Genomic DNA, 23,033 nt, shown 5'->3' with positions numbered 1-23,033 from the left:
TAACCACACAATACACACACCTTTTCCTGCAGCAGGGCACCAATGTACCAAAGACCCCCGCACACCATAAACACACAGGTAGATACACATACACACACACACAAAACCAGCTACACCAGCATATTAGGTAACCCCTTAACCTCTCAGAAAATCATGGGTTAACATACTGACCAATTACAGCACAACTCTGCCTCCTTAAAGGGCATGGGACTAGGCATCACAGGATAGCCAAATTAATATTCACCTGCTCAATTAGTCCCATACAACTCAGCATGCTTTATTTATTGGAGCAAATAGATAGCTGAGGAGAGAGCTGGAATCTAATGGTCAAGACTAGCCAGGTTACTGTAGTAGCCTTCTGAATCTCAGCCATGTTCAGTGAGCAAGAAACTTTCTGCTAGGATACCATGGCCAAATGCATACAGCTGATGGCAATACAATAACATGATTCTAAAACGCAATCATTTAGGTTAAATGCAATTTCACTGAGCTATAGTATTGAAATGCAGCTCGGTTTGTTTATCTGAAAAAGTGTTATTTTTGTGTATAAAATGTGGCTGTTTGATATAGAAATTTCAATAAAAAGTATGACAATGCACTGATAGAGCATTTCATTGGAGGAGTGCAACAGCCCTTGCAAACTGGCTGTCATGGTGTCCTAATTTTCTTCTTCTGTTTTTTCGCCTGTAATGTTCTGCAGAGAGAACTAGACAGAATGCCTAGCAGACAGACAAATCCCCAATGTGATAAAAAAATATTGCAATATACATATAATCATACTCTGGGTAGTAAAAAGGCATACACTGTCATTCTAACACTTCTCTGGCTGGAACTATTGAAAGTAAGCTTAAGGTTATCATATAGGCTACATCAGAATGATAATAATCCACACAATATACAGTTGCCTAATCATGTTCTGCTGTCAGGTGGAGGGTAGGGGCAAGTTGCACAACTGTGTTGGAGTGTGTTGGCATTATTCATTTATGGGAAATGCTTGTTCTGATGTACTTGTAAGAGTTGTTTGGAAGGGGGAGAATGCGCATTCCATTAATTGACAATGCACAAAGTATTCAAATCCGGGGATTCGAGAGGAGGGCCTAGGCCAGGGTTCCCCAACTGAATTTGGCTAGCGGGTGGTTTTATTTGGCCCCCCAAATTTTCTCGGCAAAAAAAAAACATACTAGGAAATCAGCTCCAATTGAAATCTGTTCCCAAGTATTCCCAATCCCATCCATAATAGAGAGACAGGTGATCATAAACAAACGTAAGCAATGTTTGAAAAATGTTTTAGTCCAACGTGATATCTGTTTGGGCTTCTTGCGGTCAATTTGCAGTCTACAAACTGTTTAACACCCTTCCCTTAAAATGACCATCATTCCCACATGTCTATGTTGTTGTCTGCTTTCACTGGTGTTTATTTCACTGCTATCATTGAGCCTGAGAACTAACGTTACTGCCTCTCCTCTCCGCGCCTCCTCGACCACCTTCCCGCTGCAGCTCATCAAATCGCGCGGGCAAGCGCGCCGGATCAAAATTGGAACCAGACAGTGGTGCTGATGAACAGCTCCTTGCCAGAGTGGACACACTGGACAGGCAGTCGGTGACAGAAGAGAGTTTTAAAACGGGTTGGAAGGTTAATGAATGGACTCAAACTCAGCGTTGATTCGTTCAGAACAGGTTAGCAAGGGGTTGTTTACATAGTTGTTTTTACATTTCATATAACGTGTCTGATATCTAGCTAGCTAAGTTAGCTGTCAAAGTAAATACATGTCTCATACTAGCATTATGAGCTAGATTGAAACGAGCTACTGTAGCTAGCTAGTTAGACAGTCAGGTATGGGTCTGGTAACTAACGTTAGTTGAAACAGCTACGTAGCTACTTGTGTAAATGTAAAGCTAGCATTGTCACTGTGGTTAGCTACCTAGCTGTTGGCTGGCAGTGTGCCAGGTTTGTCAACTAAGGTTAGCTAACTGACTATTTATTTTGTAGGAGATGATACCATCGCGCCAGATGATACCACCGCGCCAGCATGACAGCGATTTTCAGAAATTCAGAAAGTAACGTTAACGTTAATCATTCATCACACCTCATCACAGGATGTCATGTAAAGCTAGATAATGATACTGCACCAGGTTGTCACGGGTCTGAATTAACTCTGAAAAGCTTGGCAGGCAAACCTTCAAGTTATGGTTTGCAAGGGGTCTCTCTCTTTCTTTATATATATATATAACGTTATATCTTGACCTTTCACACTCTCTCACTCTGCCCTTCTCTCTCTCTCCCTCTCTCTCTTTGTATGTGTGTGTCTGAAAATATGCACACACAAAAAACATTACAATTAATCATTTTAGGTCTGAATAGATATGTCAGAGCCCATCAGCTCTGTTTTCTGTCCCACTGTTGGGGGGGGGGGGTCTATCCCTGGGTTTCTGGTGCTGGGGACTTGGGAGGGGTGGCCTCAAAATAGATAACAAGGGGACACTGCTTGTAGAAACCCTTGGGGGAGGACTTGCTTGACTGCCTGTCTAATTTGTACTGGTAAGCAAAGGTGGTGGACACATCGTTCACACGTCGAACACTTCTTCCAACAGCGGAGAGAGTAAAGAGAGTAAAGAACAACTTTTCTCCTCGTCAATCAGAGCTTAGCTACCTCAGCGACATAATTGCTCAGTGAACTGGACCTGCTTGTCTATAGCCTTCTCATTGTGTTTATTTGGAGTTCCCCTAGCGACATTGTTGACAGTGAAGAAGGATTTTTACTTCAGAAGGAATCATTATTTTGTGCTAATCTGAATTGAGGGGTATTCTTTGTGGCACTGTTACATGGATGTTTCCCTCAAAAAGGTTTGTGTTTTTTCAGATTTTATGTGAAGTTACCTTTGAAGCAACCAAGTTTGGAGATTTCTTTCAGCCAAATTGTAATTAAATAAACTACAGTAATATTTTTCATGCTGGATACTCTGTTCCCACAGTAATGTAACTTTATTGTGATGTTCTCACTGTAGGCTAATGTCTTATGTTTCTTAACTAGTTTCTTATCTTATAGCCTATGACTCATTGATTGAAAACCAGAACAGCTCTTCAGTCTACTTACAATGGAGTTAATTCAAGACATTGGCTAAAACCTGACTGTAAAATGAACCACAATCAAACTTGTAATTGTATTACTACTACAGTTTATAGACTGGGTTTTTACATTATAGAACTTATAGTTAACCATTCCCTTTCTGGTTTGTGGGCATGACATTGACCACACAGGGTCTCCAAGCAACACTTTGTTTTTATCATCTGACGAAACATAAAAATGGGCCAGTTCATTTTTGCACTGCCAAGTTCACCAGGTGGGTGGAGATCTCATTTAAGGACCAATGGAATGGTCTAAAATGTGTAAACTCCACCCACCCAGGGCACCAAGCCATGCAAAATGAATTCACCCAATCTGCCTACTGATAACAATGTGTGGGTGGAGCTGAAATGCTATGTTTGTAACTGTGAGAAAGAAGATTCCCAGTAAAATACTAACTATTGTCAACTAAGCTAACCAAATGTAAGGTCAGACTGAAATATGCTTTAGAAAGGCAGGAGCATGCATGTTATTTTAATGTCTGTTTAGAAGAGTCAACAGCATTAAGCCTGCTTTCCAGGCTCTCCTGCACTAGAGCGGTTGGCTGTAGTGCAGAGGGTCTGGTGTTGATAGAGAGGCAGATGGTTCTCGTTTAACTCCCTTGTCAATTAGCTGTCACTCAATCAGATTAATGTAGGCTCTGGTCATCTTGGGGGTGGAGTGTAGGGAACAGCCTTCTGGAAACAATAGAGCCAGGTGCCACAGGGCTGGGGACTGTCATTTGAATAACTAATCATTATTCAATGGCCAGACCAACTGTTGCAGACAATGTGCACAGTGTACCCGACCCTACTCCACACTTTGAATATTGTGGGGGTGCCCCTGTGTATTTGTGATTCAGCCCAGTCCACCTGGTCATGCTGCTGCTCCAGTTTCAACTGTTCTGCCTGTGGCTATGGAACCCTGACCTGTTCACCAGCCCTGCTGTTTTGACTCTCTCTCTCTACCGCACCTGCTGTCTCTAACTCTGAATGATCTATGAAAAGTCAACTGATATTTACTCCTGAGGTGCTAACCTGTTGCACCGTCTACAACCACTGTGATTATTATTATTTGACCCTGCTGGTCATCTATGATCGTTTGAACATCTTGGCCATGTTCTGTTATAATCTCCACCCGGCACAGCCAGAAGAGGACTTGCCACCCCTCAGAGCCTGGTTCCTCTCTAGGTTTCTTCTTAGGATCCTGCCTTTCTAGGGAGTTTTTCCTAGCCACTGTGCTTCAACTGCATTGCTTGCTGTTTGGGGTTTTAGGCTGGGTTTCTGTATAGCTTTTTGTGACATCGGCTGATGTAAAAAGCGCTTTATAAATACATTTAATTTATTAAATGGAGCCGTGGGAACCGGATGTAACATTGCATTATATTTTTGAGTATCTGGAACTGGAAAGTAAGAGTTATTGAAATAAAAGGGTCAGTTGTGCAAATAGAGTTTGTAAAACCTTCGTCACTCGTTCGTGTCAACATTCGACCGATGCCGCAGCATATTGATGCCCGACAGAAGGTTAATGGGGGATAGTGAATGTTTCGTCAAAATTACACTATAGTGGACTAGAAATACAATGACATTGCTAAAGTAGACACATAATTAGTAGAAAACAACATTGCCATCATTATGTTGTCATCAAGTTTACTTTAGAGAGATGGCAATGTTGCTGGCCGTGAGCTAGCAAGGTTTGACAGAAATAGCTAGCAATGGTAACATTAGCTAGCTCAAATGTTGGTGCTCTCCCCTCAATCTTAGATAGCTAATTAAATTATACTGCATCTAAAGTCAATCTGGCGACGTAGCAAAGATGACAAAAGCTTGTCCTACTAAAAAATCTTGACTCCTTTTCTAATGCCATCGTGCTTCCAAGACATGGTAATGCACTTTAGACAGTCTTCATCAGCACCTATAGTCACTGCATTGAGTAGAATGCTCAGCTGGGCATCAGTCCTAAAATGAACATTCAAAACAATTTTGTGATGAAACATGGAATCCATGAATGAAGTTTCAGTTTCAGTAACTCAGGTCCCTTACAGTAGATGTTGAGCAGCTCCTTTGTCTGTCGTTCAGGCTGCTGACCACTGAGCTGTCCCAGCAGAGTGAGGAGCTGCCAGGGGACCTGCAGTCTCTATCCTGGCTCACCACCGTGGACGTACACAGGCTGCAGCAGATGGCCACAGGCAGACTGGCCTTCAACAACACAGAACCCCAGAGCAGCCCACTGGAGCTTCACCCAGGTTCACACCAGCACAGAAACATGAATTCAGCACTAGGACATGACACCATTGTCCCTCCCCATAGCAACATGCAGAACAGTTATATTGGAATGAACTACATCAACAATCAAAATGGAAATGTAAGCACTCCAAAACCTTTTGTTTTTTGTATTTGTGTTTGTCTTTGTTATTTTTAATCATCCATGTTCTTCCCTTCATATGAGTCTTTATCTTTCAGATGACAGGAGGGTACCCAGGAAGTGGTATGCCTGCCTCAGAATACCAGTCCTCCCCAGCCCACTACTACCACTCCCCCCAGCAGGCCTATAGCCCAGCTCAGGCTGTCCAACAGGTAACATCCACAGAAATGTTAAGAAATGTTTCTGAACTCTAATGAACATAAGAGTTTATGACAGAGTGATGCATATAGTATTTCTCTGTATGTCTATAACTCGTAATTAATGCAAGGAGGGCCTAATAAGTTTATTGGTTTCATTTTTCCCAGCATTCCCCCAGCAGCCTGTATAACAGCCCTTCCTACCATAGCCAAAACCTGTATGAGCAGCAAGCAGCAGGCATGAGCATCACCAACCCCCACAGCAACCAGGATCTCCTACAAGAACCTAATTCCTTCCCCAAACCGATCTACTCCTACAGGTACGACACACTAACACATTAACTTGGTCAGTTTACATGACATTTAATCGGTACAGTTTTAACACAGTTCGTAAAGGACCTATCAAAAAAGAAGACACAATTAGAACTGAGCAAAAAATGAAAATGGATGATATTTGACTGTTTTTGCCAGCTGCCTGATTGCTATGGCTCTGAAGAACAGCCGGACAGGCAGCCTCCCTGTCAGTGAGATCTATGGCTTCATGAAGGAGCACTTCCCTTACTTCAAGGTGAGGAGCAGGGAGATGCCTCTTTACACACATGACATTATCTGGGCTCATGGAAGTTTGGGAACATCGGCAACAATGTTTTTATCAGTATGTGTTTAACTGATGGTCTACCTTACAGACGGCGCCTGACGGCTGGAAGAACTCTGTGAGACACAACCTGTCTCTGAACAAGTGCTTTCAAAAGGAAGAGAACAAGCAGGGAGGCTCCTCCTCCACTCGTAAGGGCTGTCTGTGGGCCCTCAACCCAGCCAAGATCAACAAGATGGAGGAAGAGATGCAGAAGTGGAAACGCAAGGACCTGACTGCCATCCGCCGCAGCATGGCCAACCCAGGTGGGGATGGTAGAGCAGACGAGAAAAGACTAGCCATATTGTGGCAATTAGCCATTCTAATGAAAAAACAGCACATAATGCTTATGTACACTGAGTGTACAAAACATTAATGACACCTTCCTAATATTGAGTTGCACCCCCTTTTTCCCTAAGAGCAGCCTCAATTCGACGGGGCATGGACTCTACATGGTGGCAAAAGAAACCCACAGGGATGCTGGCCCATGTTGACTCCAGTGCTTCCCACAGTTCTGTCAAGTTGGCTGGATATCCTTTGGGTGGTGGACCATTCTTGATACACACGGGAAACTGCTGAGCGTGTAAAACCCAGCTGCGTTGCACTTTTTGACACACGCCTGTGCACCTGGCACCTACTACCATTCCCCATTCAAAGGCACTAAAATCTTTTGTTTAGCCCATTCACCCTCTGAATGTCACACATACACAAGATTTGTCTCAAGGCTTAAAAATCCTTCTTTAACCTGTCTCATCGCCTTCATCTACACTGATTGAAGTGGATTTAACAAGTGACATCAATAAGGGATCACATCTTTCACCGGGATTCAGCTGGTCAGTCTATGTCATGTAAAGATCAGGTGTTCCTAATGTTTTGTACACTCAGTGTAAGCTCATTGTTTACTGCTAATGTTCATGTCTCTCAGATGAGCTGGACAGGCTGATCACAGACCGACCGGACGGCTGTCGGAGGAACCCTTGTGACCCCAGGATGACGTGTCTCCCTTCTAGCCCCTGTGGTTCCCCTCTGTCTGGGCTTCTGCAGACATCCCTCCCCTTCCATCTCCAGGCCCAGAATCCCACCCTGCTAGGAGACCCCAGCTCCCCTGTTCCCGCCCGGACCCCTCCCCTCCACTCTGTCCCAGACTACTCCCACACCCCCTTCATCCAGCAGCAGCCCTACAGACAAGCCAACAGCCACAGTCTGTACAGCCTCCACCCTGACGTCACAGCAGATGTGGACGCTCTGGACCCTAGTATCATGGAGTTTGCCGGTGGGTTATTATGAATATCGGAGGGATGTTACTGTATGTTTAAAATGAATAATGGCATATTTGTTGAACACCTTTATCAAAACAGATAGTCTTGAACATAACTGTTTTAATCCAAGGATGATTTGGTTAATAATCTGTTTTAACGGGTTATAATGTGTTTGTTTCTGTCTCTCAGGGAGCCTATGGGAGGGGGTGAGAGAGGAGGGCTTCAGCCTGGAGAGTATGTTTAACCACTCTCCTCTGTGCCTGTCTGACTCTGAGCTGCCTGGCCCCACCACTGGACAGCCCCTGGTGGACCTACAGGTTTCAGGGCTGTACACCACCCTGGACCCGGCACCTGCTGTCCCCTTCCAGTACATCACCACCACAGAGGCCGGGGGCCAAGCCGCCACCCTGCTCTGACTGACTGTGAAACACTGATATACAGTGTATTAAACACTGATATACACCAAGACAGACCACTACTGTTGAACCTGCATGTCCCCACACCTACTGTATGAGAATCCTGAACATTCTCCCACCTGACTTGCCTCTTTCATGTCAATCAGAGATTTTTTTTTTTTTTTACTGATTCCTGTTTCTCCACCAAAGCACTTATGAAGCACCCAAATCAGCTAACATAGACGTGTTTGATTGGGCCTGTCAGATTTTTAGAGTGATGAGGATACAGTGTTTTTGTGTGTGTAATGGTTTAGAGGTAAAATGCAATGCCACTTTATTTTTACAAGAGCTGGAGTCAATGTTGTGACGGTTGTCTTCTGTGAAGATATGTAAAAGATTGTCGGGGAAACTCATCTGTCATCTATTTCTTGTGGAGGAAAAGTCTTTACTAGCTTGTGCAAACAATCCTTTTTTTGTAACCAGATTTGACTGTGGTGTTTTAGCTCGATAGTTTATTTGTAGTACTAAAGTCCTGCTAGGCAGGCATTATCTCAGAGTTTTCTGTTTTGTTCATTTTGTATTTATTTACTTTGCTCTGTGTGAACTGTCTAACATGACTCTTAAAGCCATAATATAGAGGACTTTAACATGTTAATGTATTTTAGAAATACTAAACATTTTTAACTTAAAGATTATTTATGTAAAGGTATTACAGACATGTTAAAAGCCTTAGCAGATTCACCTGTTTTAAACTGACAATAGACTCCTGTGCCTACAAGGTGTTTCTCTAACTGTAAACATTTTCAGAATAAATATTTTCAGATGCCAGATTTATTGCAGGTTTTTCAGTGTTATTCACTTATTCACACAATGCACACCGTGCTGCTGAACTAGAATTAAACATGTGACACAAGAGCCCAGTTTACTGTCAGTCTCTAGGGTATTACAACAAAGTGTTTTTATTCATAGCCGTACTGTACCAGTGGTGACTGGTGGCACTTTAAATCAGAGGATTGGCTCATAATAATGGCTGGAAAGGATTGGAATAATTGGGACCGTATCAAACACACCCAGCACATTTCCATGTTTGATACCATTCAATTCCATTGACTCCATTCCAGCCATTATTATGAGCCGTCCTCCCTCACCAGCCTCCTCTGTACTGTACATATCCTAAGTACCATTTGTAAAAGGTGTAATCCTAGCCTCAAATGTGTCCCGCACATTGAATATACACTGCTCAAAAAAATAAAGGGAACACTTAAACAACACAATGTAACTCCAAGTCAATCACACTTCTGTGAAATCAAACTGTCCACTTAGGAAGCAACACTGATTGACAATAAATTTCACATGCTGTTGTGCAAATGGAATAGACAACAGGTGGAAATTATAGGCAATTAGCAAGACACCCCCAATAAAGGAGTGGTTCTGCAGGTGGGGACCACAGACCACTTCTTAGTTCCTATGCTTCCTGGCTGATGTTTTGGTCACTTTTGAATGCTGGCGGTGCTTTCGCTCTAGTGGTAGCATGAGACGGAGTCTACAACCCACACAAGTGGCTCAGGTAGTGCAGCTCAACCAGGATGGAACATCAATGTGAGCTGTGGCAAGAAGGTTTGCTGTGTCTGTCAGCGTAGTGTCCAGAGCATGGAGGCGCTACCAGGAGACAGGCCAGTACATCAGGAGACGTGGAGGAGGCCGTAGGGGGGCAACAACCCAGCAGCAGGACCACTAACTCCGCCTTAGTGCAAGGAGGAGCAGGAGGAGCACTGCCAGAGCCCTGCAAAATAACCTCCAGCAGGCCACAAATGTGCATGTGTCTGCTCAAACGGTCAGAAACAGACTCCATGAGGGTGGTATGAGGGCCCGACGTCCACAGGTGGGGGTTGTGCTTACAGCCCAACACCGTGCAGGACGTTTGGTATTTGCCAGAGAACACCAAGATTGGCAAATTCGCCACTGGCGCCTTGTGCTCTTCACAGATGAAAGCAGCTTCACACTGAGCAGATGTGACAGTCTGGAGACGCCGTGGAGAATGTTCTGCTGCCTGCAACATCCTCCAGCATGACCGGTTTGGCGGTGGGTCAGTCATGGTGTGGGGTGGCATTTCTTTGGTGGGCCGCACAGCCCTCCATGTGCTCGCCAGAGGTAGCCTGACTGCCATTAGGTACCGAGATGAGATCCTCAGACCCCTTGTGAGACCATATGCTGGTGCGGTTGGCCCTGGGTTCCTCCTAATGCAAGACAATGCTAGACCTCATGTGGCTGGAGTGTGTCAACAGTTCCTGCAAGAGGAAGGCATTGATGCTATGGACTGGCCCGTCCGTTCCCCAGACCTGAATCCAATTGAGCACATCTGGGACATCATGTCTCGCTCCATCCACCAACGCCACGTTGCACCACAGACTGTCCAGGAGTTGGCGGATGCTTTAGTCCAGGTTTGGGAGGAGATCCCTCAGGAGACCATCCGCCACCTCATCAGGAGCATGCCCAGGCGTTGTAGGGAGGTCATACAGGCACGTGGAGGCCACACACACTACTGAGCCTCATTTAGACTTGTTTTAAGGACATTACATCAAAGTTGGATCAGCCTGTAGTGTGGTTTTCCACTTTAATTTTGAGTGTGACTCCAAATCCAGACCTCCATGGGTTGATACATTTGATTTCCATTGATCATTTTTGTGTAATTTTGTTGTCAGTACATTCAACTATGTAAAGAAAAAAGTATTTAATAAGAATATTTCATTCATTCATATCTAGGATGTGTTATTTTAGTGTTCCCTTAATTTTTTTGAGCAGTGTATAATCTGTATGTAAACATAATGCATAATAATGACAATGGTACAATTAGGCAGTATGAGGCCAATGGTTTTAAGTTAATTGTCTTTTACATTCTTGTTCTTCCCTCTCCCAAAAAGTTGTTTACAATAGATGTAACTCCTCCCTCACCTTCCCTGCAGGCTTTATTCCTATTGGATGACTGTAATTTGAGATACAAGATGCCCCAGCAGATTTAACCAACTCAACAACACGTGTTGTTGGCACCTCAGTGCTAGAAGTGTCACTACAGACCCCTTGGTTCGAATCCAGGCTGTATTACAACCGGCCGTGATTGGGAGTCCCATAGGGCGGCGCAAAATTGGCCCGGCGTCGTCCGAGTTTGGCCGGTGTAGACCATCATTGTAAATAAGAATTTGTTCTTAACTGACTTGTCTAGTTAAATAAAAATAAATAAAAAGCAGCCTCCGTTGGTTATGATAATGATGATTTGTGGCCACAGATGATTTGTTTCCGTTTCTACCAATGTGGTTAGATGTGGTTAGATTACAACAGCTCTATCTAGTGGTCGCGCCGGGGACAACAGTTGTTGACAAACTGTTGTTGACAAACTGTACCATTGTAGCTAAGCCTAACCCTAACATTAACCTAATTCTCCTAACCTGCTACATGAATTCACCTGCGCTGGTTCTGCTGCCTTGAACCCACAGCTTTCCTGGGTTGAACCCCAAGCTTTCCTATGTGGTTATGTGCAGTGGAGCTGATCAGGCTGAATTAACATAACACACTGTTATTGTAGCACATCCACATTCTCTCTTGGGACAGTTAAATCTGTGATGATAGCAGAGCAACAATAACGCTCCAACCAGGAACAAAACAAGTGTATTTATAGTCCTGTGTCAGTTATAGAACTGGTTCCAGACTCAATTATTCTGAACCAGAAAATACACGGCCTTTTGTTATTAAAATGCTGACTGTTAAAGTAGTAATTTTTTTTTGAATGTAACTGATTCTTTTTCACCAATACCAGGCCTCCCATTGCCAGTATAACAGCTAATGTTCTATGCAGTCCTAATGTTATTCTCTACAGTTGTGCTCTGCATCAGGGTTAAAAGTCATATTTATAGATTCATTAATTGACTTTTTCTTTCAGAGTGACGCTGTACTCAGAGATCCTCATGATGAAGTCGAGGACCACCTGCATTATGCTCATTGAGGTACTTCCTGCCCAATGTCCTTTATCATATTTGTACGATTGCGATTGTTTTATCTCATAGTAAGACAATCAACATTTTTCTTGATTCAGATATTCCGGGCCCTTGACGCTGTTCGAGGTCCTTCTGGCCATCTGGATCATGCCTACCATTGGCTGGCCTGGCTGCTTGGCCTGTCTACAGCACCCCTGCTGAGCTTTGTTACCTTCCGTTTTGTAAGTATTGTTACACTCTAGACCTGCCGTATCTACGGTTCTGAAACTAAATGGTTGAAATGCATCACTGAGGTGCATGTTACTGAACACATAGGTAGTGGATGAAGTGTGTTTCAGTATATGCATGTGTAAATGTCTGTATTCATGTCTGTGTGTGATACTGTGGCTGCCCAAGAGTGCCCGCTTCCATGTGCTTTCGGGAAATTGCTATGAAATCGTTAAGACGCATCGTTGCTGACAACAGCAAAACCATGCCCCATGGTGAACTTATTGCCAATAAACAGGTGAGACTGTATAATTGGTGTGGTGTGTGTGTGTGCATTCATGTTGGAAGTGTTAATCTGAGATCATCTTGCTTAGCTTATAACTGTGTTTGTGTATTCACAACACTTGCTTGGGTGTGTGCATTTTCCATATTTGCGAGGCAGGAGGATCGTGGTAGGATCCAAGATCTCTTAACTCCTCATTAATCGCAGAATAACTATTCTCCTGTGGTTTATATGGTAGGTCCATTTTGCTCTCATTATTCTGGTATCTCATTAGCTCACCATCTCGATTCAACCAGTAATCCTCTCCTCACAGTTCTGAAATTGAAAACCATTGAAACTTAGAGTTGGGCCCTTCGTATGATCTCTGTGTTTGTATGGTTTCTGCCTCAGGTTTGCCAATGCCTCCTACTATGGCCTGGTCCTCATGACCACTGAGCTATTCCAGGCAGGAGATGCATGTAGTGGTGAGTGATAGATGGTCTGCATGCTACTCTTTAAAATGTTGAAACTTCCCTTTTGATAGTCATAAGCAGAAACTCCTGCACCGCCCTAACAATCAAACATGTAAAACAGTCCTGCAAAAGCACGCTCTTCTAGTTGCTCTTCTAGAACCTTTGACTTAATGTAAATGTTTTGTACATCCAGTCATCACAGAAGCTGCCAATATTGAGCCAAAATGCAACCTGGAATGCAACTACTTGACGTTAGACGACTACAAAAACCTACTGTGGACCACCTCCTAAAAGTAATTCAATGGAATGGAAGCTTGTGTTTTGCTGATATGTTGAGTGTGTCTCAATGAGTAGATGTGCTGTTGCCCATTGATACCACAGGCCTGGGCCTGCAGGAGACTAGTCAAATCACAGCAGGTCAGGAAAAGACGTCAAGTGGCTCAGGTTTCACCAACACATGCCAGCTATGGATCAACCTATAACAGCTGATGAGGACAATAGGGTGTTGACAGAAATGGATGCAACTTGATTATTCCCACTTCAGTCTTTTCAAGTCATGTCCCATGGATTCTACACAAAAGGACATTAAATATATTTTTTAATAATTATTTAGATAATAATAACTTAAGAGAATGTAGATGGCGATAATGAATTCCTCCACACCATCTTCATTATAGCAATACAATGGGTGCATATCTGTGAAGGCGCAATATGAGTTCTAAAATGTGTGTACTAATGTTCCTTGCTTAAATCTGTTTGCAAATAATATTCCCATGAAGACATTTCATAATAAGTAGCCTTTGGTTTCCGTTGAGTGTAGTAGTCTCTAGTCTGGCCAGTGTCACCTTGACGACATTGGCCCAATGATAGCGCGCACGCAAACCGAAGCAGCCAATCATAGCATCCGGCAAAGTGTCAGAACAGAATCGCTTGTCATTTATGCTCTGCATGCAACCTGGCTGCGATGTATTTTGTTTGTCTGCACGATACATGGTATATGACACAGATGGACAAAATTGCATACTTGCCTTTACAACTATTTACAAATGACTATTCTAAAACGAACTGTGAAGGATGGGCGAGTCAGAAGCCGGTGATGGGTTTATCAGGATGGTGAAATCAGAGGCAAGAAAGATTTAATGCGATCCTGAGCGTTTTCTCCTGTGCTACACAGGGTCAATCTAGGCGCATCTTGGCCCAGAGCAACGCGCCTACCTTCCCCCCCATTCAAAGGTCTCCTCCTCTCCGTAGCAGTAGCCAGCCATGGCTCTGGTAACCCTACAGCGCTCTCCCACCCCAAGCGCAGCATCCACCGCCAGCACCAACGCGGGGGAGGTAAGTGAAACTGCGGGAGTTGTTCGCTACGTAGGCAGCGCCGTGAAGGAAACGCCGGGGATGTGCCCGATGCTCACGTCCCTCATCCACTAGGCCCAGCATTGAGGAGGACGCTTTCAGTTGTCAATATAATTTTTTTGCAATTTAGTGACATATTATATCTAACACGGCAAGACTGTTTTGTATGGACATAATTTAATAGACTTTATGGAATCCATCCGTTTAGAATGGTGAAGTAGTCCAGCCCCGCGCTATTAGCTTCTAAACAAAATCTGAGCCGGTGATTAGTTACCAGAACAATGCATTAATTGCATGTGGCAGCATTTTATTTCTGCCTTCAGTTTTTGTGGTTTAAAGACAAATATGCGTTTATACAGCAAGGCAATTAATGAAAGCATTATCTCAGGATTTTGCTTAGATTTTTAAGTCATGACATTTGTTTAAATTCCTTGCTTCAGCTTGCATATGGAATAGACTATAGAGTGAGATTCATCAGTATTGTGCAGCTACTTGCCTAGTTATGTACACCATTACATCACTACTGAGTCAGGGATGTTGCTGTTGGTACCTGCTCGTTTCAATCACTGTCAAAATACTACTGTGGCAGGTGTGAGCTTATATTTCAAAACATATGAGATCATAGATAGTGACATGGTATGGCCAGTAGAGAGCGCTGATACACTGTATTCAATATTAAATGCAAGTGTATTACACGTTTTAAAACCTAACGTAAAGCATCTCCTTCATGTCCCATAAATTCAGTTTAAACACTGGTACATCACTCTGATCTTACTAATAAAGCACATGAAGACTTTCAAAAACAAATAAATCCATCATGGCTTGAATTCTATGGAGGCGGGTGCGCGCACACACACACACACACACATTGCTGTGTGCTGCAGAAATGATGTCATACTAATTACATCATTAAAGATACTGCTGCAGAAATGATTTTATACAGAGTTGGCTACCTACGTCTGTATACCTCTATTTTATATCTGAAAGTATCTAGATTACAATTGCTACTAGTGACTGAGTTAGTTTGAGCTGTGCTATTAAATAGCCTCTTTGACATCAGATCCACAGATCAAGCGCAGTCTAGGCCTATGTGCTCTTTTTGACACTGTAACATGTCATGAAACGCAGAGAGAAGAGTTTTATTCAGATCTCCTAATGCAACAGACAACCTCAACCACTCTGCCCTCAGGGAGCTACAGCATTGCTACTGGTACAGAAGGCCCAATGTCTAGCCTATATTTAGTTACTTGTCCCATGTAGATCAAGAGCATCACTTAGTGATGGTCTATATACCCATAACTCTAAAGGAAAGGAATCTCTGTCTCCACCAGTCAATGGGAATCTTCTGAGTCATTGTATTGTGACATTGTGATTAGGTATGGTAGCAAGGGGAGCATGGAAGGACATAGCAGGGCATACGGGTCATGTGCTGCTGTTGCGCAATGCATCCTACTGTACTGTCAGCACAGCCTTGATGGAAGCGTTTCTAGTAGGCCTACAGTGTATGTAACATTTCTGTCTTTCTCTTGCAGGAATTAGGGTGTGATGATGACCGGAGAGCAAATCAGAGGTAAGCCTCTCCCTCCCCTATTTTCTCCCTAAAAAAAAACACACACAAAAAACATATACAGTGGGGAGAACAAGTATTTGATACACTGCCGATTTTGCAGGTTTTCCTACTTACAAAGCATGTAGAGGTCTGTAATTTTTATCATAGGTACACTTCAACTGTGAGAGATGGAATCTAAAACAAAAATCCAGAAAATCACATTGTATGATTTTTAAGTAATTCATTTGCATTTTATTGCATGACATAAGTATTTGATCACCTACCAACCAGTAAGAATTCTGGCTCACAGACCTGTTAGTTTTTCTTTAAGAAGCCCTCTTGTTCTCCACTCATTACCTGTATTAACTGCACCTGTTTGAACTCGTTACCTGTATAAAAGATACCTGTCCACACACTCAATCAAACAGACTCCAACCTATCCACAATGGCCAAGACCAGAGAGCTGTGTAATGACATCAGGGATAAAATTGTAGACCTGCACAAGGCTGGGATAGGCTACAGGACAATAGGCAAGCAGCTTGGTGAGAAGGCAACAACTGTTTATTAGAAAATGGAATAAGTTCAAAATGACGGTCAATCACCCTCGGTCTGGGGCTCCATGCAAGATCTCACCTCGTGGGGCATCAATGATCATGAGGAAGGTGAGGGATCAGCCCAGAACTACACGGCAGGACCTGGTCAATGACCTGAAGAGAGCTGGGACCGCAGTCTCAAAGAAAACCATTAGTAACACTTTTTTTTAAATTTTTTATTTCACCTTTATTTAACCAGGTAAGCAAGTTGAGAACAAGTTCTCATTTACAATTGCGACCTGGCCAAGATAAAGCAAAGCAGTTTGACACATACAACGACACAGAGTTACACATGGAGTAAAACAAACATACAGTCAATAATACAGTAAAAAAAAAAAAAAGTCTATATACAATGTGAGCAAATTAGGTGAGAAGGGAGGTAAAGGCAAAAAAGGCCATGGTGGCAAGGTAAATACAATATAGCAAGTAAAACACTGGAATGGTAGTTTTGCAATGGAAGAATGTGCAAAGTAGAAATAAAAATAATGGGGTGCAAAGGAGCAAAATAAATAAATAAATTAAATACAGTTGGGAAGGAGGTAGTTGTTTGGGCTAAATTATAGGTGGGCTATGTACAGGTGCAGTAATCTGTAAGATGCTCTGACAGTTGGTGCTTAAAGCTAGTGAGGGAGATAAGTGTTTCCAATTTAAGAGATTTTTGTAGTTCGTTCCAGTCATTGGCAGCAGAGAACTGGAAGGAGAGGCGGCCAAAGAAATAATTGGTTTTGGGGGTGACTAGAGAGATATACCTGCTGGAGCGTGTGCTACAGGTGGGAGATGCTATGGTGACCAGCGAGCTGAGATAAGGGGGGACTTTACCTAGCAGGGTCTTGTAGATGACATGGAGCCAGTGGGTTTGGCGGCAGAGTATGAAGCGAGGCCAGCCAACGAGAGCGTACAGGTCGCAATGGTGGGTAGTATATGGGGCTTTGGTGACAAAACGGATAGCACTGTGATAGACTGCATCCAATTTGTTGAGTAGGGTATTGGAGGCTATTTTGTAAATGACATCGCCAAAGTCGAGGATTGGTAGGATAGTCAATTTTACAAGGGTATGTTTGGCAGCATGAGTGAAGGATGCTTTGTTGCGAAATAGGAAGCCAATTCTAGATTTAACTTTGGATTGGAGATGTTTGATATGGGTCTGGAAGGAGAGTTTACAGTCTAACCAGACACCTAAATATTTGTAGTTGTCCACGTATTCTAAGTCAGAGCCGTTCAGAGTAGTGATGTTGGACAGGCGGGTAGGTGCAGGTAGCGATCGGTTGAAGAGCATGCATTTAGTTTTACTTGTATTTAAGAGCAATTGGAGGCCACGGAAGGAGAGTTGTATGGCATTGAAGCTTGCCTGGAGGGTTGTTAACACAGTGTCCAAAGAAGGGCCGGAAGTATACAGAATGGTGTCGTCTGCGTAGAGGTGGATCAGAGACTCACCAGCAGCAAGAGCGATCTCATTGATGTATACAGAGAAGAGAGTCGGTCCAAGAATTGAACCCTGTGGCACCCCCATAGAGACTGCCAGAGGTCCGGACAGCAGACCCTCCGATTTGACACACTGAACTCTATCAGAGAAGTAGTTGGTGAACCAGGCGAGGCAATCATTTGAGAAACCAAGGCTGTCGAATCTGCCGATGAGGATGTGGTGGTTGACAGAGTCGAAAGCCTTGGCCAGATCAATGAATACGGCTGCACAGTAATGTTTCTTATCGATGGCGGTTAAGATATCGTTTAGGACCTTGAGCGTGGCTGAGGTGCACCCATGACCAGCTCTGAAACCAGATTGCATAGCAGAGAAGGTATGGTGAGATTCGAAATGGTCGGTAATCTGTTTGTTGACTTGGCTTTCGAAGACCTTAGAAAGGCATGGTAGGATAGATATAGGTCTGTAGCAGTTTGGGTCAAGAGTGTCCCCCTTTGAAGAGGGGGATGACCGCAGCTGCTTTCCAATCTTTGGGAATCTCAGATGACACGAAAGAGAGGTTGAACAGGCTAGTAATAGGGGTGGCAACAATTTCGGCAGATAATTTTAGAAAGAAAGGGTCCAGATTGTCTAGCCCGGCTGATTTGTAGGGGTCCAGATTTTTCAGCTCTTTCAGAACTTCAGCTGAATGGATTTGGGAGAAGGAGAAATGGGGAAGGCTTGGGCGAGTTGCTGTTGGGGGTGCAGTGCTGTTGACCGGGGTAGGAGTTGCCAGGTGGAAAGCATGGCCAGCCGTAGAAAAATGCTTATTGAAATTCTCAATTATGGTGGATTTATCAGTGGTGACAGTGTTTCCTATCTTCATTGCAGTGGGCAGCTGGGAGGAGGTGTTCTTATTCTCCATGGACTTTACAGTGTCCCAGAACTTTTAGAGTTAGTGTTGCAGGAAGCAAATTTCTGCTTGAAAAAGCTAGCCTTGGCTTTTCTAACTGCCTGTGTATAACGGTTTCTAGCTTCCCTGAACAGCTGCATATCACGGGGCTGTTCGATGCTAATGCAGAACGCCATAGGATGTTTTTGTGTTGGTTAAGGGCAGTCAGGTCTGGGGAGAACCAAGGGCTATATCTGTTCCTGGTTCTAATTTTCTTGAATGGGGCATGTTTATTTAAGATTGTTAGGAAGGCATTTTAAAAAAATATCCAGGCATCCTCTACTGACGGGATGAGATCAATATCCTTCCAGGACACCCCGGCCAGGTCGATTAGAAAGGCCTGCTCGCTGAAGTGTTTCAGGGAGCGTTTTACAGTGATGAGTGGAGGTCGTTTGACCGCTGACCCATTACGGATGCAGGCAATGAGGCAGTGATCGCTGAGATCTTGGTTGAAGACAGCAGAGGTGTATTTAGAGGGGAAGTTGGTTAGGATGATATCTATGAGGGTGCCCGTGTTTAAGGCTTTGGGGGGGTACCTGGTAGGTTCATTGATAATTTGTGTGAGATTGAGGGCATCAAGTTTAGATTGTAGGATGGCTGGGGTGTTAAGCATGTTCCAGTTTAGGTCGCCTAGCAGCACGAGCTCTGAAGATAGATGGGGGGCAATCAGTTCACATATGGTGTCCAGAGCACAGCTGGGTGCAGAGGGTGGTCTATAGCAGGCGGCAACGGTGAGAGACTTGTTTTTAGAGAGGTGGATTTTTAAAAGTAGAAGTTCAAATTGTTTGGGTACAGACCTGGATAGCCTGCAGAGTTCTGTCCTACTATCTTTGCAGTAGATTGCAACACCGCCCCCTTTGGCAGTTCTATCTTGTCTGAAAATGTTGTAGTTTGGAATTAAAATTTCAGAATTTTTGGTGGTCTTCCTAAGCCAGGATTCAGACACAGCTAGAACATCCGGGTTGGCAGAGTGTGCTAAAGCAGTGAAAAGAACAAACTTAGGGAGGAGGCTTCTAATGTTAACATGCATGAAACCAAGGCTATTACGGTTACAGAAGTCATCAAAAGAGAGCGCCTGGGGAATAGGAGTGGAGCTAGGGACTGCAGGGCCTGGATTCACCTCTACATCGCCAGAGGAACATAGGAGGAGAAGAATAAGGGTACGGCTAAAAGCAATAAGAATTGGTCGTCTAGAACGTCTGGAACAGAGAGTAAAAGGAGGTTTCTGGGGGCGATAAAATAGCATCAAGGTATAATGTAGAGACAAAGGTATGGTAGGATGTGAATACAGTGGAGGTAAACCTAGGTATTGAGTGATGAAGATAGAGATATTGTCTCTAGAAACATCATTGAAACCAGGAGATGTCATTGCATGTGTGGGTGGTGGAACTAATAAATTGGATAAGGTATAGTGAGCAGGACTAGAGGCTCTACAGTGAAATAAGCCAATAAACACTAACCAGAACAGCAATGGACAAGACATATTGACATTAAGGAGAGGCATCCTTAGTCGAGTGATCAAAAGGGTCCAGGGAGTGGAGAGGTTGGTTTGGGGGTCACGGCGATTTAGACAGCTAGCCAGGACATCGGTAGCAAGCTAGCATAGGATGGAGGTCTGTTGTTAGCCACCTCTTGCGTTCCGTCAGTAGATTAGTGGAGTTCCGTGTTGTAGAGGGGATTAGTCCAAATCACACAACAACAAAAAAAAATAAAAACAATAGATATAGTTATAGAGGCCCAAGAAGAAACATAATAATAATAAAAATAAATAAATTGTCCGATTGTCTATTCTGAGAGCATCCGGTAAGACAGCTAACGGTTAGCAGGCCGCAGATGGGCATTCAGGTAACGTCGCGACGGAGGAGCCAGCCGGATCTCCTTCGGGTAGATAACGTCGGCAGTCCAGTTGTGAAGGCCCGGAGGGGCTCCGTGTAGGCAGTAAAACGGGTCCGGATAGGTGACTGCAGCCCAGGAGTGATTGACGGAGCTCAGGAGTGATTGACGGACTGGCTAGCTCCGGGGTAATTGATGTTTGCTCCGGAATCGACGAAAGCAGATAGACACACGGATAGCAGCCAGCTAGCTGTGAGATCCGGGAGTGAATGTCCAGAGAGCAGTTGAAATCCAGGGACATGGAGAGAAAAAATCGGTCCGGTATGTTCCGTTCCGAGCCGCGCTGCGCCGTACAAAACTGGCGATAGATTTTCGAGTTAAAGGATAGCTGATGACCACAAACCGTGGTTAGCTGAATACTAACGAGTTGCCAGTAAAGAAGCTAACTAGCTTCTGATTAGCTTCTGGCTAGCTCCTGGCTAGCTTCTGGCTAGCTTCTTGGAGTTTCTGGCTAGCTTCTGGCTAGCTTCTTGGAGGATTGCAGATTTGATTGCAGATTTGAGGTAAATAATACGTATTTATACATATCAATTGGTGAGGCAAGTTGCAGGAGAGTGTATTGAAGATGAGTTGATGGAAAATAAAAATAAAATGTATGTGAAAAAAAAGTTGTAAATATATATATATACACGATACGACAAGACGAGGACAAAAGACGTCTGAACTGCTATGCCATCTCGGGCATTAACACACTACGCCGTCATGGATTAAAATCCTGCAGCGCACGCAAGGTCCCCCTGCTCATGCCAGCGCATGTCCAGGCCCATCTGAAGTCTGCCAATGACCATCTGGAGGATCCAGAGGAGGAATGGGAGAAGGTCATGTGGTCTGATAAGACAAAAATAGAGCTTTTTGGTCTAAACTCCACTCGCCGTGTTTGGAGGAAGAAGAAGGATGAGTACAACCACAAGAACACCATCCCAGCTGTGAAGCATGGAGGTGGAAACATCATTCTTTGGGGAGGCTTTTCTGCAAAGGGGACAGGACGACTGCACCGTATTGAGGGGAGGATGGATGGGGCCATGTACTGAGAGATCTTGGCCAACAACCTCCTTCCCTCAGTAAGAGCATTGAAGATGGGTCGTGGCTGGGTCTTCCAGCATGGCAACGACCCGAAACACACAGCCAGGGCAACTAAGGAGTGGCTCCGTAAGAAGCATCTCAAGGTCCTGGAGTGGCCTAGCCAGTCGGGCACGGATGTTGGGCGATTAGGCCTGGAATAGAAAATCTTTGGAGGGAGCTGAAAGTCTTTATTGCCCAGGGACAGCCCCGAAACCTGAAGGTTCTGGAGAAGGTCTGTATGGAGTAGTGGGCCAAAATCCCTGCTGCAGTGTGTGCAAACCTGGTCAAGAACTACATGAAACGTATGATCTCTGTAATTGCAAACAAAGGTTTCTGTACCAAATATTAAGTTCTGCTTTTCTGATGTATCAAATACTTATGTCATGCAATAAAATGCAAATTAATTACTTAAAAATCATACAATGTGATTTTCTGGATTTTTTTTTTAGATTCCGTCTCTCACAGTTGAAGTGTACCTATGATAAAAAATTACAGACCTCTACATGCTTTGTAAGTAGGAAAACCTGCAAAATCGGCAGTGTGTCAAATACTTGTTCTCCCGACTGTATTTGAATCTAGAAAAAAGTTGTTTGTTTGTTTTCAAAGAACTCTTGCATTATGGTGACGTGATCTATATGGAAAACATTGTTGCCCTCCCTAGGTGCCTGGCTAAATTACTACAGGCCTCTATGTCCAGCTACATATTGGGGGTCGAAGGTCAGCTATTATACATGACATGACCAAAAGTATGTGGATACCCCTTCAAATGAGTGGATTTGGCTATTTCAGGCACACCCGTTGCTGACAGGTGTATAAAATCGAGCACACAGCCATGCAATCGCCATAGACGAACATTATCAGTTGAATGGCCTTACTGAAGAGCTCTGTTACTTTGAACGTGGCACCGCCCCTGTCAACTGTAAGTGCTGTTATTGTGAAGTGGAAAATTCTAGGAGCAACAACAGCTCATCCGTGAAATGGTAGGCCACACAAGCTCACAGAACGGGAATGCTGAAGTGCTTAGCGCGTAAAAATAATCTGTCCTCGATTGGAACACTCACTACTGAGTTCCAAACTACCGTTTGGAAGAAACATCAGCGCAAGAACTGTTCGTCGGGAACTTCATGAAATGGGTTTCAATAGCCGAGCAGCCGCACACAAGCCTAAGATCGCCAATGCTCAATGCCAAGCGTCTGCTGGAGTGGTGAAAAGCTCGCCGCCATTGGACTCTGGAGCAGTGGAAATGTGTTCTCTGTAGTGATGAATCACGCTTCACCATCTGGCAGTCCGACGGACAAATCTAGGTTTGGCTGATGCCAGGAGAACGTTACCTGCCCCAATGCATAGT

The 23,033-nt window shown here is 44.0% G+C and overlaps 2 protein-coding genes across 4 annotated transcripts in view; both read left to right on the top strand.

Annotated features, from left to right (window-relative positions):
• The first annotated feature begins 1,480 nt into the window (after positions 1 to 1,480).
• Positions 1,481 to 8,868, top strand: LOC115105833 (forkhead box protein N4-like). 3 transcript variants are annotated; one of them, XM_029628249.2, is made up of 9 exons: positions 1,481 to 1,677; positions 1,991 to 2,058; positions 5,183 to 5,468; positions 5,567 to 5,680; positions 5,834 to 5,985; positions 6,137 to 6,233; positions 6,352 to 6,565; positions 7,225 to 7,572; positions 7,748 to 8,868. In XM_029628249.2, exons 1-9 carry the CDS (start codon positions 1,642 to 1,644, stop codon positions 7,972 to 7,974), a joined length of 1,542 nt encoding a protein of 513 aa, XP_029484109.2. In that variant the 5' UTR covers positions 1,481 to 1,641; the 3' UTR covers positions 7,975 to 8,868. The 3 variants fall into 3 exon arrangements, with proteins under 3 accessions (XP_029484109.2, XP_029484111.2, XP_029484110.2); XM_029628251.2 differs by lacking the exon at positions 1,991 to 2,058 and having other exon boundaries at positions 7,748 to 8,781; XM_029628250.2 differs by lacking the exons at positions 1,481 to 1,677; positions 1,991 to 2,058 and adding an exon at positions 2,497 to 2,845 and having other exon boundaries at positions 7,748 to 8,781.
• A 4,957-nt stretch (positions 8,869 to 13,825) lies between these two features.
• Positions 13,826 to 23,033, top strand: part of LOC115105832 (protein phosphatase Slingshot homolog 1-like) — a 35,735-nt gene continuing 26,527 nt past the window's right edge. The window contains exons 1-2 of the mRNA XM_029628248.2: positions 13,826 to 14,219; positions 15,770 to 15,807. Of these exons, the coding sequence (XP_029484108.1) occupies positions 14,148 to 14,219; positions 15,770 to 15,807 (110 nt within the window). The 5' untranslated portion in view covers positions 13,826 to 14,147. The remainder of the gene's footprint in view (positions 14,220 to 15,769; positions 15,808 to 23,033) is intronic.

This window comes from Oncorhynchus nerka, linkage group LG22 (genome assembly GCF_034236695.1).
Source record: "Oncorhynchus nerka isolate Pitt River linkage group LG22, Oner_Uvic_2.0, whole genome shotgun sequence".
Lineage (NCBI taxonomy): Eukaryota > Metazoa > Chordata > Actinopteri > Salmoniformes > Salmonidae > Oncorhynchus > Oncorhynchus nerka.
Note: the sequence above shows the minus strand (reverse complement) of the source record. Positions and strands in the feature narration are given on the sequence as shown.

What these genes read in the sequence shown, in the direction of transcription:
- LOC115105833 (XM_029628249.2), top strand. Translation starts at nt 1,642, where the DNA reads ATGGACTCAAACTCAGCGTTGATTCGTTCAGAACAG. An exon ending in AGCACTTCCCTTACTTCAAG is followed by an intron (nt 6,234 to 6,351) that starts GTGAGGAGCAGG and finishes TCTACCTTACAG; the next exon opens with ACGGCGCCTGACGGCTGGAA. An exon ending in TAGTATCATGGAGTTTGCCG is followed by an intron (nt 7,573 to 7,747) that starts GTGGGTTATTAT and finishes TCTGTCTCTCAG; the next exon opens with GGAGCCTATGGGAGGGGGTG.